Genomic DNA, 13,461 nt, shown 5'->3' on the forward strand with positions numbered 1-13,461 from the left:
GTAAAGCAGTAATTAAAACAAAGGGCAGCTATTTCGAACCATCTGAGATCTAAAACATGAAGGAAGGATTAATGAGGGATTAATCTCCATCTCATATGTTTCCTCCGTCAGGTTAGGGATAGGAATTAATAAGGATTTGGCGATTCCGATTCCATTACCAACATCACTTATCAATTCAATTTCCTGTTGATTATCTTAGCACTTCTCACTGGGTTCTCGTTGGCTGCACTTTGAGAGTGGCCACCATTGTTAAACAGCATACCAAAGACATTACATTCATGCAGATGAATTGCATGTTCTGGGTCAAATGTTTGTACATGTTGGAGGTTACTTAAAAACGTCATTAGTACCGATTTTTCTACCTCTAATAACCTCTAGCTGGACTTTAATGAATGCAATAACACTTTTTAACGTCAATTAAATTAACCACTAACTAGCAAAGAACTCGTATACCAGTATTCGCAAATATATCGGATGTCAACACCACATTAGATATACCTCTGTCTAAACTCTTCATTTGGGTTCTAATGTTAGGTTTATGATTACTTTGGATAATGTGATTGGCACTGATGTTTAACATTTCCTTTCTTTCTTTTCATGGTCAAGTTATAGTGAGAGCTTTAATTTAACAAACTGAGTTTACCCATAGTCTATGTAAGAAACTTATATACAACCACCGTTTCAGGCTACGTGCAGATACTCATGTCTGCGGAACAGCAGGATCCCCATGTGCACAGTTCTCTCCTGCCCACTGTGGAAGTAGGCGTTTGCTTGCGATTTTAACAAGTGGGCTACTGTGTTATAAAAGAGCCTGGATGGCAAATCTTTACACAGATGCCAAACTGCTGTTTTACTACTGTTATTCTTCTACTGTAACTGCTGTATAGACAAATACACGGTTTGTGTGCACACACTGAGAAACTGCGAGGAGGAGAGAGAAAAGGCAAAGTAGGGAAAAACAAGGCGAGTTAGAGAAGGCTGAGCTGGCAGATCCAACACAGCCGTAGTTGACGTTCGCTAACGGGACCAGTCCGGTTCAAAAACAGGGACGTTAACCTGGCAAAAATGAGATTTTCATCTTTGCTGTTATTTTCAGCTATTGTTGTCTGCGCGCTTTCCGCTCTGGTAAACTCCGAAGTAGAGGGAATTCCTGAAGGTAAGTCTGGAATGCTGGCAGAGATAACGCTGTGTCCGCACCCCACGGTGTTGGTGGTGCAGTTTGTAGCAAATGTGTACCGAGACGAGTTGGGCCAGTTAAGCTCGACACAGGGAGACTTAGTTCATTTGATAACTGGCTGAAAAAAGCTGTGTTGCAACCACGCGTGTCACAGAAATGTGTGAGAAAGAGTTGAAGCCGAACTACAGACAAAACAAGACGATGGCGACAAATTATCTGACTGCATCTTTATGAAAAGCCCGGATCCTTGGATCAGTGTTAGTCTGTTAGAAAAACCGAAATTTCCCCACTTTGTCTCGTAGTGCTTGATGCATGTCGAAAAGTTGTTTTTCAGTTTTCCAAAAATAAAAATCACTGTTAATAAAACATGAACGGAGTTTATTAACGTTTCGTCAGCGCTTTCCAATTCAAAGCAAACTGTAGTCGCTCCGGGCTGAGGAGGGCTGCCATGCCGCTGACGTGGACGGTGCTCCTCTGAACTGCTGTAATCATTGCCTCTAACACATTCACGTTAGCCTGTGGGAAGCCTATATTATTAATAGTTGCAGGGGATGCGGACTTGATTCTGTGATACACCCACAAAGAATAAAAATCTAAGTTTAGAGACTTTTTTTCAGGCTTAATTCATAGCGACATTAACCCTGAGCAGTTCACTGTTACATCGTAACCATAACCATCTTAAAGCCTTTATCACAGCCTGTGCAAGAAACGTATTTGCTCCTCTGTAGAAATGTAACTACATGTCGACATAATCGCACAAGTATAGCTCTGCATTAAAGCTCTGTGTTTAAGTGCAAATATGCGAGCATCAAAATGCCATCATATTACTAATACAGCGCCTCTTCTTTCTGCTAGGTTATTGTACACTATAGTTCACAGTCATACACGCGTTACATAAATACTCTTTATGGTGGTACTGTAAAGTTTTGTCACGCTTAAGTCATTCTGAATTCCTCTGTCATGCTCTGGTTTCCAGACGAACTTCTAGTTGTGACTGTTGCGACCAAAGAGACTGATGGCTACAGGCGTTTTCTGAGGACAGCGAAACACTTTAACTATACTGTCAAGGTAAGAACTTCTGGGGCAAAGTTTTCGAAAAAGTTTATTTCATGCTCTGTAGACGTGAGGGCTCACAGTCTCTTTAAAACAAGTCCCTGCTGTGTGCTTTAAGGAGTTTTATCCAAACACAAAAATTGGTCCTTTTCAGTGGATTTCAGTCATACTAATATGTGTTGATAATATAAAGCAGAAAATAAGGAAAGACATAACCTTAATGGCTGTATTTTTAAAGGATGATACATTAAAAGCTTTAAACTAAAAGATGAGGTGTATGTTTTTAAGGTTCTGGGCCGAGATCAGAAATGGAAGGGAGGTGACTACATGTCAGCCCCAGGAGGAGGCCAGAAAGTACGACTTCTTAAAGAAGGTCTGAAGGAGATGAAGGATGATGGCCAAATAATCCTTTTTATTGACAGGTAGAGTGTCTATCTGGGTACCTATGCCACTATAATACTGTGTTAGTTATTCAGCCACTGGTTCAATTTCATTTCATGTTACATGAATCTGCCTTGTTCTGCCTTTTGTCAGCACACGAAATATAGTAATGTGTAGTATGTAATTTTACAGCTTGACGACAAATTAAGGAAGAACTGTATTAGTAGGTGAGAAACATACTCTGTTTGGATGCTTTTCAGCACTGTGGTGCTCTGCAGGCTGCAGTTAACATCCAGTCATTCTGTGTGGCATTGTGTGTGTAAACTCTAAGCAGGTTGATTCTGATGTATCAAAACGATAAGAAGAAAAGAGCTCAGTGGCTGTGACATGACGGTTCACTTTGTGTTTCGGTAGGAACAGTGACTAGAAACACATCTGCATTTAGACATATTGGAAGAACATCAGTCCACATGGTTAGAACAACAGCAAACATTTGATGAGCGTGATATTCGGCATTGATACGTAAGGAAAACATAGAAGCACTAAATATTAGTGCATGATGTAATCAGGCTGTAAGTATGAATAGTCAACAGTTAAAGTGATTGATATTGAACAGCTGCACTGCATTTGACTCTCTTTGTAAAGATGAATGCACATTTGTGACTTCATCATTTGAATAGTTGTGTACAACATGAGTATAGAAGTAAAATTAACAGTAACAGTATTTTGTCTAAGTCCGCCATTGTAGAAATCCATTTCACCGAAACAATAACATGGCGCACGGTGTGATGTCAAAAAAGGCGCACACCTTTGACGCTGCGTTTTCTCCGTTTTCCTCGTTCACACATAAACGCAAAAATGGAGTTTTCGAAAATTTCCACCCTGGCAGTAGTTTTTAAAAATCTCAGTTTTCAGTGATCGAAAACGCCGTTTACGTGTGGACGAAAGGTGCACCTTTCGTCCACACGTAAACGGCGTAAACACGTAAAAAAATCACACTTACAATTATTTCTATTGTGCGCTGCAGTAGATGTGTTTTAGCAGACCTGCAGCTCTTTGTGGTTTTACAGAACTGAATTCAGCCAGATGTAAGCAGATGTTTCACGAGATATCTTGGCTGATTGTCTCCCTCTACACTGACAGCACAATGTTTATGCTGGACAGTCTGAAGCTGCTGTGAAGGTGGACTTCAGTGAATGAATCTAAGCATCATCACATAAAGTTCATATTATGTAACTCGACACTGACCATGAACACCACAGCTGCTGTGCACCCGTCCAGTGCAGTGCTTTACCTAGAATCCATTGTATGACTCTAAGCTAACCTGTTTATCCTGCACTAAGGAGCAGATTCAGTAACACAAAGGTCAAAGGCTACACCTCAGTTTGTCTTGCAGGAAGCCTAAAAAATAAGAAAAAAAACAAAAGGTCACGTATACAGAAGCCAGTATCTGATGTAAAAATGAGGACTTACATGTAAACCTAAAATTTCCAGTATATTAAATACCACTGAGCAGTCTTTACCTTTAAATATAACCTCTCTTCTCTTCCACATTTTATACCAAACTAGGCCAACTGACTCAACATGTCCAGGTCAAAATAATGCAAATATCGAGTACAGGTGTATAAGAATTGCCTCGGTATAAATTTAATAGCTACTTATTTAAAATATATTAGCAGTTCTTAACTGTTTCTGCTGTTTCTCTAGTCTTTTAAGGTAGCGTGCTTTGAATTGAGTAACAAGCTCCACTTATAGCAGTTTATTTGCTGTGTTACGATGTTATGAGTCAGTATACTAAATTCATAAGATATTACTGTTTCAGTGTTTATGCATATTTAATTTAAATGACATGTTTTTGAAGCACATTTGATGCACTTTAGCTGTACATGGCAGCTAAAGGAAAAGTCCTGACATTTTGTAAAGTTGTAAAATTCTTTATGGTGAAGCATGTAATTATAGTGAAATCAAGAAAGTGTGTGTTGTTTTTGTTGCAGTTCCTTTTCTGGTAGTAAACATAGTCACAGGCAAATTAACTCTGGCTGGTATCATATAATAACAACGCCTTCATTTGTTTTAACTGTGTCACTGGCTTCACACAGTGCTGAGCTGCACTGTGTACTAACGTTTTCTGTTTTCACTCCCTTAATGACTTAGCTACGATGTGGTTTTTGCCTCGGGTCCCAAAGAGCTGCTCAAGAAGTTCCAGCAGACCAAGCACAGGGTTGTGTTCTCCTCTGAGACCCTCATCTGGCCAGACAGACATCTGGAGGACAAATATCCCCATGTCAGGGAGGGCAACAGGTTCCTGGGCTCAGGGGGTATGTTTATCAGTCTTGTTGTTTCTTGTACTGCTGAGAAAAGTAATATTGCTGTGTAATTTCTGTCTGTTTGTTTTTACATAACATGAAGTATTTATTCTGAGAAAAAACAATATTTTTATGTCATATTTTTTTTATTAGAGACACCTGCGTCACAGTGTAGCCATGTGTGGAGGGTCACGTAATTTTAGGATGCAGGACACAGCACACAAAGGATTTTTCAAAAAGGGAGCTCTTTAATAGCTAATCCAAAGTGAATCATTGTTCAAGGGAAAAATCCAAAACACAAGAAATTAGAAAACAACAAAACACAGCAAAGTTACAAAGAACAGTGCATACAATGCCAGAGTGGACAAAGCAACTACAGTTCACACTGTACAGTACTGCTGTATGTAGCCACACTGAGGGCTGATGAAATACTGGAGGCCAGCTCGGCAATGAGATAAATCGAAACATAATAAACACAGGTGAAAACAATCAGGGCAGTCACATAGCAGGGACAGGAGACATCACAGAACAGCCTTCACAGTAAAACAGGCACATTTATAGCATCCTGAATACCAACTCCCACTACCTCTCACTACAGAACAAGGAAACACAAAAAGACCAACGCACAGACACAGAATTGAGACAGTTTCAACAGATTTTCTAATATGTGTTCATATGGGATGGGAATCTATTGGAATTTAGCAATTCCAATTCCATTGTTGATGTCACTTGTCCATTCAGTTCCTAACCAATTATCTTATTGATTCTCTACATAATAGCTCTCTAACCTCGAGTACTAGAAGTTAAACTCAGCAGAAAGCATTTATTAATGAAAATCAACCCAGAGACTGAAGTAGCTCACTAAGATACGTAAACAGATCCAAATCCAAATGCAGTGCAGCACTGCACTTAATGTTGTTTTAGTACTTTATTAATCAGTACTTTCTTAATGTTGTTTCAGCATTTGCATACTTAGTCAACTGGTGCCATGTAAGCAATTATAAAAATGTAAATTATAAAAAATAAAAAATTTTCAGATGGTATTAAATGTTAAGCTGTTGCTGTATCTCTCACATCCAGCAGGAAAACCTGGAAGGTAAATGAACTGGTTCCTATGTAGTGCTTTACTACTCAACCTCAGCACTCAAAGCTCTTTATACAACATGCGTCATTCACCCAATCATAGAAACACTACTCCCCACCTGTGTAAATAAGCAGGTTAAAAGGGTCACTCACCTTCTGGGCTTAAGAAGTACCAGAAAAAAAAATCGTTAAAATGTGAGGCTCACAGGTTGCTGATAGATGAGATAGGGCAGATGGTTTTATAGCAGGTCGTTAGTCAGCACTGCACTGGTGACATAAACCTGGTAGAGCTCATTAGACATGCTCCTCGAAACACACGCCTTAACTTTCCCTCACTGTGTCTACATGAAGGTCATGAACAAATGTATACTTCTAATATATGTGATCATTTCCTGTCTCATTTCTCTTGTCTCCTCACAGGTTTCATTGGCTATCTTCCCAACATCAAAGAGCTCGTTGCTAATTGGACAGGAGACGACGGTGACAGTGATCAGCTGTTTTTCACCAAGGTTTACACTGATCAATCAAAAAGAGTAAGACTTGTTCCACTGCTGTAACTTTATGAAATTCCACTATTTTTTCATGAATGCCTCTACAGCACTGTAATTACATGAAGTGATGTTTATAACATCTCCTGCTAACTGAAATTCAGCACTTTCTGTCCACATGGTTCAAATTACAGGTCTTTTAGCTCATTGGACATTTTCCTGGTTCGTGTTAGGCTTTTAATTTGAAACATGTACCAGAGGCTTTTGATGGTAATGATGAACAATACACAAAACAATAGTGCTGAAAATACATCGTTTTCATATTGAATGCAGCATAATTCAGGGCAGTACAATTCTGATGTTAGCTATCATGTGAAAGCAGGTAAATATACGCTGCTCGGTGTTAAATGTCAACACTTCACCGAGTTCTTTTGATTCCTCAGAGGCATCCGATGGAAGACAACACACTGCTCAGTAGACAATTTAGCACTTTATTTCTCTTTCACATTACTTCTAGAAGGGAGATGCGTCCTGCATGACACATTGCCGTGGATCTCCAAATGGTGGTGTGCCCCTAACGGTTTTATTACAGAAGCTCTCTATCTCTACTCTAAACAACAGTGTCTCAGTAACTTTCCACTAGAGATGGTCCCCTCTTATCTACATTTTCCCAAGCAAGCGTGAGTGAGTCTGCAGCTTTCTACTCCCCAAGGACACATGGTCTCATGCCTTTATTTTCAGGGCTGTGTCCACTTAATACTACACTACATAACTTTATAACACTTATTAATAAAAAAGCATAGCATTATTGAGGCACTGAAAAATTATTTATTCCCAACATCGGCCTGAAGAAGCAGCCACAGTTTGTTTGTTCCTGTAGAAGTTTTCATCTTATTGGATACATGTAACATAATAGATCAAAAGAATATATTTCTATTTTTCAGAAATCTATAAATATCACCCTGGACAACAAATGCAGACTCTTTCAGAACCTTCATGGAGCACTTGGTGAGTGCATTGAATTTTGTTTTCTTTGACCAGCAGGCCAAGGTTGTTGATAACACATGTAACACTGCCCAGCATCTTCTCCTGCTCTTGTTTACCATGCACATTATAACGAAAAATGATAAACAACAGACAATAAATCAGAAAAATCAGAAATCAGAGACACTTTACTTATCCCAAAGGGGCATTTAAGATACAACAGAGCAGCATGACATTGAAGATAAGGACGGGGCATAAACAGGCAATAAAAATGAGAGCATTGGGTTCACGTCGAAGTGATGGAAACAAGTCTGAAAATCACAAAAATGAGGAAAAAGAAAAGAATACAAAATATACTGAGTAGATGGCGAAAAGCAACAACGAAAAGAGCATTGAAGTTAGAAAACAGTAACAGAGTAACAACTTTAACAACCTTTTAAGGAACTTATTGAATTTTAGCATTTTCACTTTGACCTACGGATACATAGATGAGGTGATATTTTTGGATAATAACTTAAAATTCATACACTGATGATGAAGTGGTGATTGTTTTAATACCCCAAAGGTGAAGGGTATAATTATGGTTTGCCAAAGTAATTTTTGTGGCATTACTTCCTTTGCTGAAATGAACAATCATTGGCTACCTTAGCAAGGTGCATAAAAAACAAAACGATGTCAGCAGATGGTGACTAAACTATACACTTCATTTAGATGCTCCATTTATTTCCTCTGCTGACAGGTCTGTAGTCACATTGTAAAGTCTCAAGGGGAGTGCTCCATTTACTTTTATTGCATCACCAAAATGTACAAAGATCATTGTAAGAATGAGAGAGTTAAAGTGTCTTTACAGGAATAACAATCATACTGTTTACAGAACAGTTGTCTAGTTGGTGGCAGGTAGTTTTTTGTGTGTAACTGAACAAGTCTAGTAGGGAACACATGTCACAAGGTTTGGCAGGCAAGGCAATATAAGGAAGTCCCTCTCTGGTATTGTGTGGGATCAATTCAAGTTTATTTATACAGCACCAAATAACAACAACAGTCGCTCTCAAGGCGCTTTATAGTGTAAGGTAGAGGCTACAATAATACATACAGAGAAAAAACCCAATAATAATATGACCCACTATGAGCAAGCACTGGTCCAGCCCTAACTATATGCTTTAGCAAAAAGGCAAGTTTTAAGCCTAATCTTGAAAGTAGAGATAGTGTCTGTCTCCTGAATCCAAACTGGAAGCTGGTTCCACAGAAGAGGGGCCTGAAAACTGAAGGCTCTGCCTCCCATTCTACTTTTGGGGCGATCGTGGCTCAAGAGTTGGGAGTTCGCCTTGTAATCGGAAGGTTGCCGGTTCGAGCCCCGGCTTGGACAGTCTTGGTCGTTGTGTCCTTGGGCAAGACACTTCACCCGTTGCCTACTGGTGGTGGTCAGAGGGCCCGGTGGCGCCAGTGTCCGGCAGCCTCGCCTCTGTCAGTGCGCCCCAGGGTGGCTGTGGTTACAATGTAGCTTGCCATCACCAGTGTGTGAATGTGTGCGTGAATGGGTGGATGACTGGATATGTAAAGCGCTTTGGGGTCCTTAGGGACTAGTAAAGCGCTATATAAATACAGGCCATTTACCATTTTAAATACTCTAGGAACAACAAATAAGCCTGGAGTGTGAGAACGAAGTGCTCTAATAGGGTGATATGGCACTACAAGGTCATTAAGATAAGATGGGGCCTGATTATTTAAGACCTTGTATGTGAGGAGCAGGATTTTGAATTCTGGATTTAACAGGAAGCCAATACAGGAGAAATATGCTCTCTCTTTCTAGTCCCTGTCAGGACTCTTGCTGCAGCATTTTGGATTAACTGAAGGCTTTTCAGGGAGTTTTTAGGACTTCCTGATAATAATGAATTACAGTAGTCCAGCCTGGAAGTAATAAATGCATGAACTAGTTTTTCAGCGTCACTCTGAGACAGGATATTTCTAATTTTAGAGATGTTGCGCAAATGGAAGAAAGAATCTGGTTAGATACCATATTTCTAAGATTTTCCCCAGAGGTATAGTCGTTTTGGGGGGTTGGGCTATTATCAGCAACCATTTTTGCTAATAGCTAAGTGTTAAGGTATGGAGTCCGTTTCTTTCACTGTTTGCAGAAAGCTCAGGTATATGATGTCTATAGCTGGATATCTATATTTTACTTGGTTCAAGCAGATTGTAATGTTGGTCTGGTGAGGAAGGTCCCGCGGGCATTTGGCATGGAGGTTAGCCGGACAAGTCGGAGCCTAGGCACCAGCCCATTACAATGGGAAGGTCTCTCTAAAACACATGAGCGGAGAGCAGCATGCTCGACTGTAATGGCTGCACTCACACTAGGAGACTCTCCAACTACTACAATAATGGGAAGACACCCCATAACGGTGTTATGCCATAATAATGGTTGTTACAAGATGTAGGCCTTGAAAAGCTCTCACTGGAGCTCCAGTGGTTGCAATGCTCCTATATTGGTCCCCACGTCTACTTCTGTGACTCCAGTTCTTGCATATTTTCATTGTCGAGGAGTGGTTCTTATTGCTTTTTTGCTCAACTGTAGAGGACAATCGGCAGTACCTTCATCGTTTCTTTGTAGATGAGGGTGCATCCCACCATTCTAGGATAAGTATGGTGCCATGGTGAGGACACCTTCTGTTGGTCTTTTGAGGAGTTATCTTGATGAGGTGTCACTATGAGAAGGCTACATAACCTTTATCCAGGTGTGGATAAGTTGAGTAGCACAGGTTAGAGCAGAACAAAAAATGTTATCCATGACACGCAGGTCATCTTTTCTGTATGAAGTATAAAATGACTTGGTTACATTGGTCTGACAGTAACAACGTGTGAGTGTGTTTTTTGATAAAAGTTGACGTCACTGACATCAACATTGCAGTCCATTTTAGGGCTATTTCTGGGCAGTATTTAGCCAGTTTTTATCCTAACTAGTTCTATATTGCAGATGATATGGACACATTGGACAGTGGGGTTTCTGGTCAATTCACAGTTTGGTCATTACCTGCCAGTGAAATTGTACAGGCCATCCTCTCTCTGGCATTTCACAGAGCATCAGAACTGATGCTCTGTGAAATGCCATCTCTGTTGCATCTTTCTGGAACAGCGATAAAGTCGACTTTTCTACAAGGCCACACTTCTGCTAGCTTCAGAAGATATCTACACATATGTGTCACACTTTGACATGTGAATGAATAGACCCCACAGTTACCAGCTGATATTGAGTGTGGGTAAAAATGTTGCCAGTTGATTTGGTAGATTTTTACACCAGGTATCCTCCCTGACACAATCTTTTAGGGATTTATGTTTCCTCATGCACCCAAGCCAGGGATCTTCTGCTTGATACTCAAATACCTTAATCACTACACTATGGAGCCACTTGCCCTGAAAGACAAAAATAGTCCACAGTAATCATATTTCCCTGTATGGCATTTGCTTATTATAAATAACATGACATCCAGACAACAGGGGGTAAGTGTGGGTGAACTGTGGGGCAAACCCATACTTATCCCAGTCTTTTGGTTGCCCACAGTCAACTGTGATAGGGGCCCCGTGAAGTAAAACTACTCCTAAACTATTAAAGGGCAAAACTGCTATGGGCCCTTTTTCTTTGCCACACAGCCAGAGCTGCCCACTGTGGGCTCACCGGGCATGTTTGCTGGGATTATATCTCGGTCTAGTCTAGATTTAAATTGAATTACTGATATAACACCTTTTCTATTTTCATGAGACACAGGATATTGAGGGATCATTGGAAAGTCTGTATTTTTCTTTAATAGTATCTGTACAGGCTCAGCAGATCTGATCAGATGTAGGAAGAGTGGAAACTATTGTGTCATAAAGCTCCTCTGTGAACTGACTCTGATCTAACAGTGTGACAAGTGTGTTGTCCTGGCTGGTTTCAGTAAGTTTGCCATTCTAAGTATATCATATAACAATGTCTCTGTCACCCTCGGAGGATGGTATGTGTGTGTTCCTCAAGCTAAGGTACTCTCAGGTACTGAGCAGTATCTTAGCTGTTCCTAACACTGTGCTCTCCCATGGCTAGAGACCTTGGATGTTGTAACTGGAATCTGCTGGAGCCACTCTTCCAGTTTCGTGTTTAGAAGCTAAGGGGGGAATTCCAGTGTGGTACTGTGTGGATGAGTTCTTGAAAACACGTTCAAATCTTTAAGGTGTTTATATCATACCTAGAAAATTAAATATCTATGAGGCTTTTAATCATTTCCTCTCATTCATAGTCAGCTGTACCATAAATGCTGTCTCTGTATATATTCTCCACCAAATATTATAAATTCTTATTTATATTGATGAGCCAAAGAGAGGTTTAGAGTAAGTGGGGTTGGTTTACACCCAACTAATATATAGGACAATATATAGATCTCTCCAAAACTAAGATTTTTACAAATTTGTTATAAAAATGCTATTAATATTATATTTGTCAAAGGATACTGATATGAACTTGTCACGGTTTGCGGGGCAAGCCGTGTGGATTTGTAGTAAGGACCCAAAAGGCGGCAGCTCTGGTGCAGGTGAGTGTTTATTTACAGCAGTGGGTACAAACAGCAACGGGGTGTGAACATGAAACCGAAACCTAAACTGGGTAAACTAACAACACAAACCAGGAATGACGGTGCAGGGAGATCCGGGGAAATACACATGAAGAGAGGCAGGGAGACCGAGGGGAAACAACACAGACGAACCAGCGATTACTAAGACAGAAAATACAACTTAAATACACTCAGAACACAGGGAGATTACACACAGGTGAGAGACACAGCTGGGAGAGATTAACATGACGAGACCAGGGAGGCAAACTGAAAACACTCACATAAGACGCAGACCTTCACAATAAAACAGGAACACACGGGGGGGAACAGGGTAAATACCAATTAGAGCACAGAACCAAAATCGCAAAGAGAAAACACAAAACGCTGGGTCAAAAGGACCCAGGATCATGACAGAACTCAAAGCGTTTGCAGCTTCATAGTCCAGCTATATATTTGATTAATTCCATGCTGCTGTAACTTCAGCTCTGAAGACAAACAGCAGACGACCTGACAGGAATGAAAGAAAACACACAGACTAAATGCACACAGGAGGCGATCAGGGCAAGTGGAAACACCCGGGGAAACAGCTGACTAGAATGAACATAATGACGCCACGTAGGAAGTGAAACTAAACACAATGAACATGGGACACCAGACCTCTTCAAAATAAAACAGGGAGCATAATGAGACGCAGACACGACACAAGCTTGGCAACATAGGACATGCAGACATGAAAGACATGACAGACTAAGACACGGATTTACCATGGTGGACTGACGAGGAACGCGAACACCATAAAAACTTACAGAGGATGAAAAAGGGACTGGAGATGAGACATGGATATAACTAAACACGATGACCGGGGGAAAGCACACGTGACAGAAGGAATGGGTCACAGGGGGAAAAACACGTAGACAAGAAGAGGAAACGGGAGACAACACATGAAGGGCGAGGGAGACAGGGGGTGATAAACAAAGAACTAACATGGCGACCTCGTCAAAATACAGGGAGTGCAGAATTATTAGGCAAGTTTTATTATTGAACAACAACCATGTTCTCAATGAACCCAAAAAACTCATTAATATCAAAGCTGAATGTTTTTGGAAGTAGTTTTTAGTTTGTTTTTAGTTTTAGCTATTTTAGGGGGATATCTGTGTGTGCAGGTGACTATTACTGTGCATAATTATTAGGCAACTTAACAAAAAACAAATATATACCCATTTCAATTATTTATTTTTACCAGTGAAACCAATATAACATCTCCACATTCACAAATATACATTTCTGACATTCAAAAACAAAACAAAAACAAATCAGCGACCAATATAGCCACCTTTCTTTGCAAGGACACTCAAAAGCCTGCCATCCATGGATTCTGTCAGTGTTTTGATCTGTTCACCATCAACATTGCGTGC

The 13,461-nt window shown here is 40.3% G+C and overlaps 1 protein-coding gene across 1 annotated transcript in view; it reads left to right on the forward strand.

Moving 5' to 3' along the window:
• Window positions 1-775: 775 nt before the first annotated feature.
• The window catches only part of plod1a (procollagen-lysine, 2-oxoglutarate 5-dioxygenase 1a), a 37,136-nt gene continuing 24,450 nt past the window's right edge, over window positions 776-13,461 (forward strand). The window contains exons 1-6 of the mRNA XM_086278957.1: window positions 776-1,156; window positions 2,154-2,245; window positions 2,519-2,652; window positions 4,766-4,929; window positions 6,421-6,533; window positions 7,433-7,496. Of these exons, the coding sequence (XP_086135083.1) occupies window positions 1,066-1,156; window positions 2,154-2,245; window positions 2,519-2,652; window positions 4,766-4,929; window positions 6,421-6,533; window positions 7,433-7,496 (658 nt within the window). The 5' untranslated portion in view covers window positions 776-1,065. The remainder of the gene's footprint in view (window positions 1,157-2,153; window positions 2,246-2,518; window positions 2,653-4,765; window positions 4,930-6,420; window positions 6,534-7,432; window positions 7,497-13,461) is intronic.

The sequence above is a fragment of the Aulonocara sp. 'chitande type north' Nkhata Bay genome, linkage group LG20 (genome assembly GCF_057382095.1).
Source record: "Aulonocara sp. 'chitande type north' Nkhata Bay isolate Kocher_YH1m ecotype deep benthic linkage group LG20, A_spYH_male_GT1.1, whole genome shotgun sequence".
In the NCBI taxonomy this organism is placed as follows: Eukaryota; Metazoa; Chordata; class Actinopteri; order Cichliformes; family Cichlidae; genus Aulonocara; species Aulonocara sp. 'chitande type north' Nkhata Bay.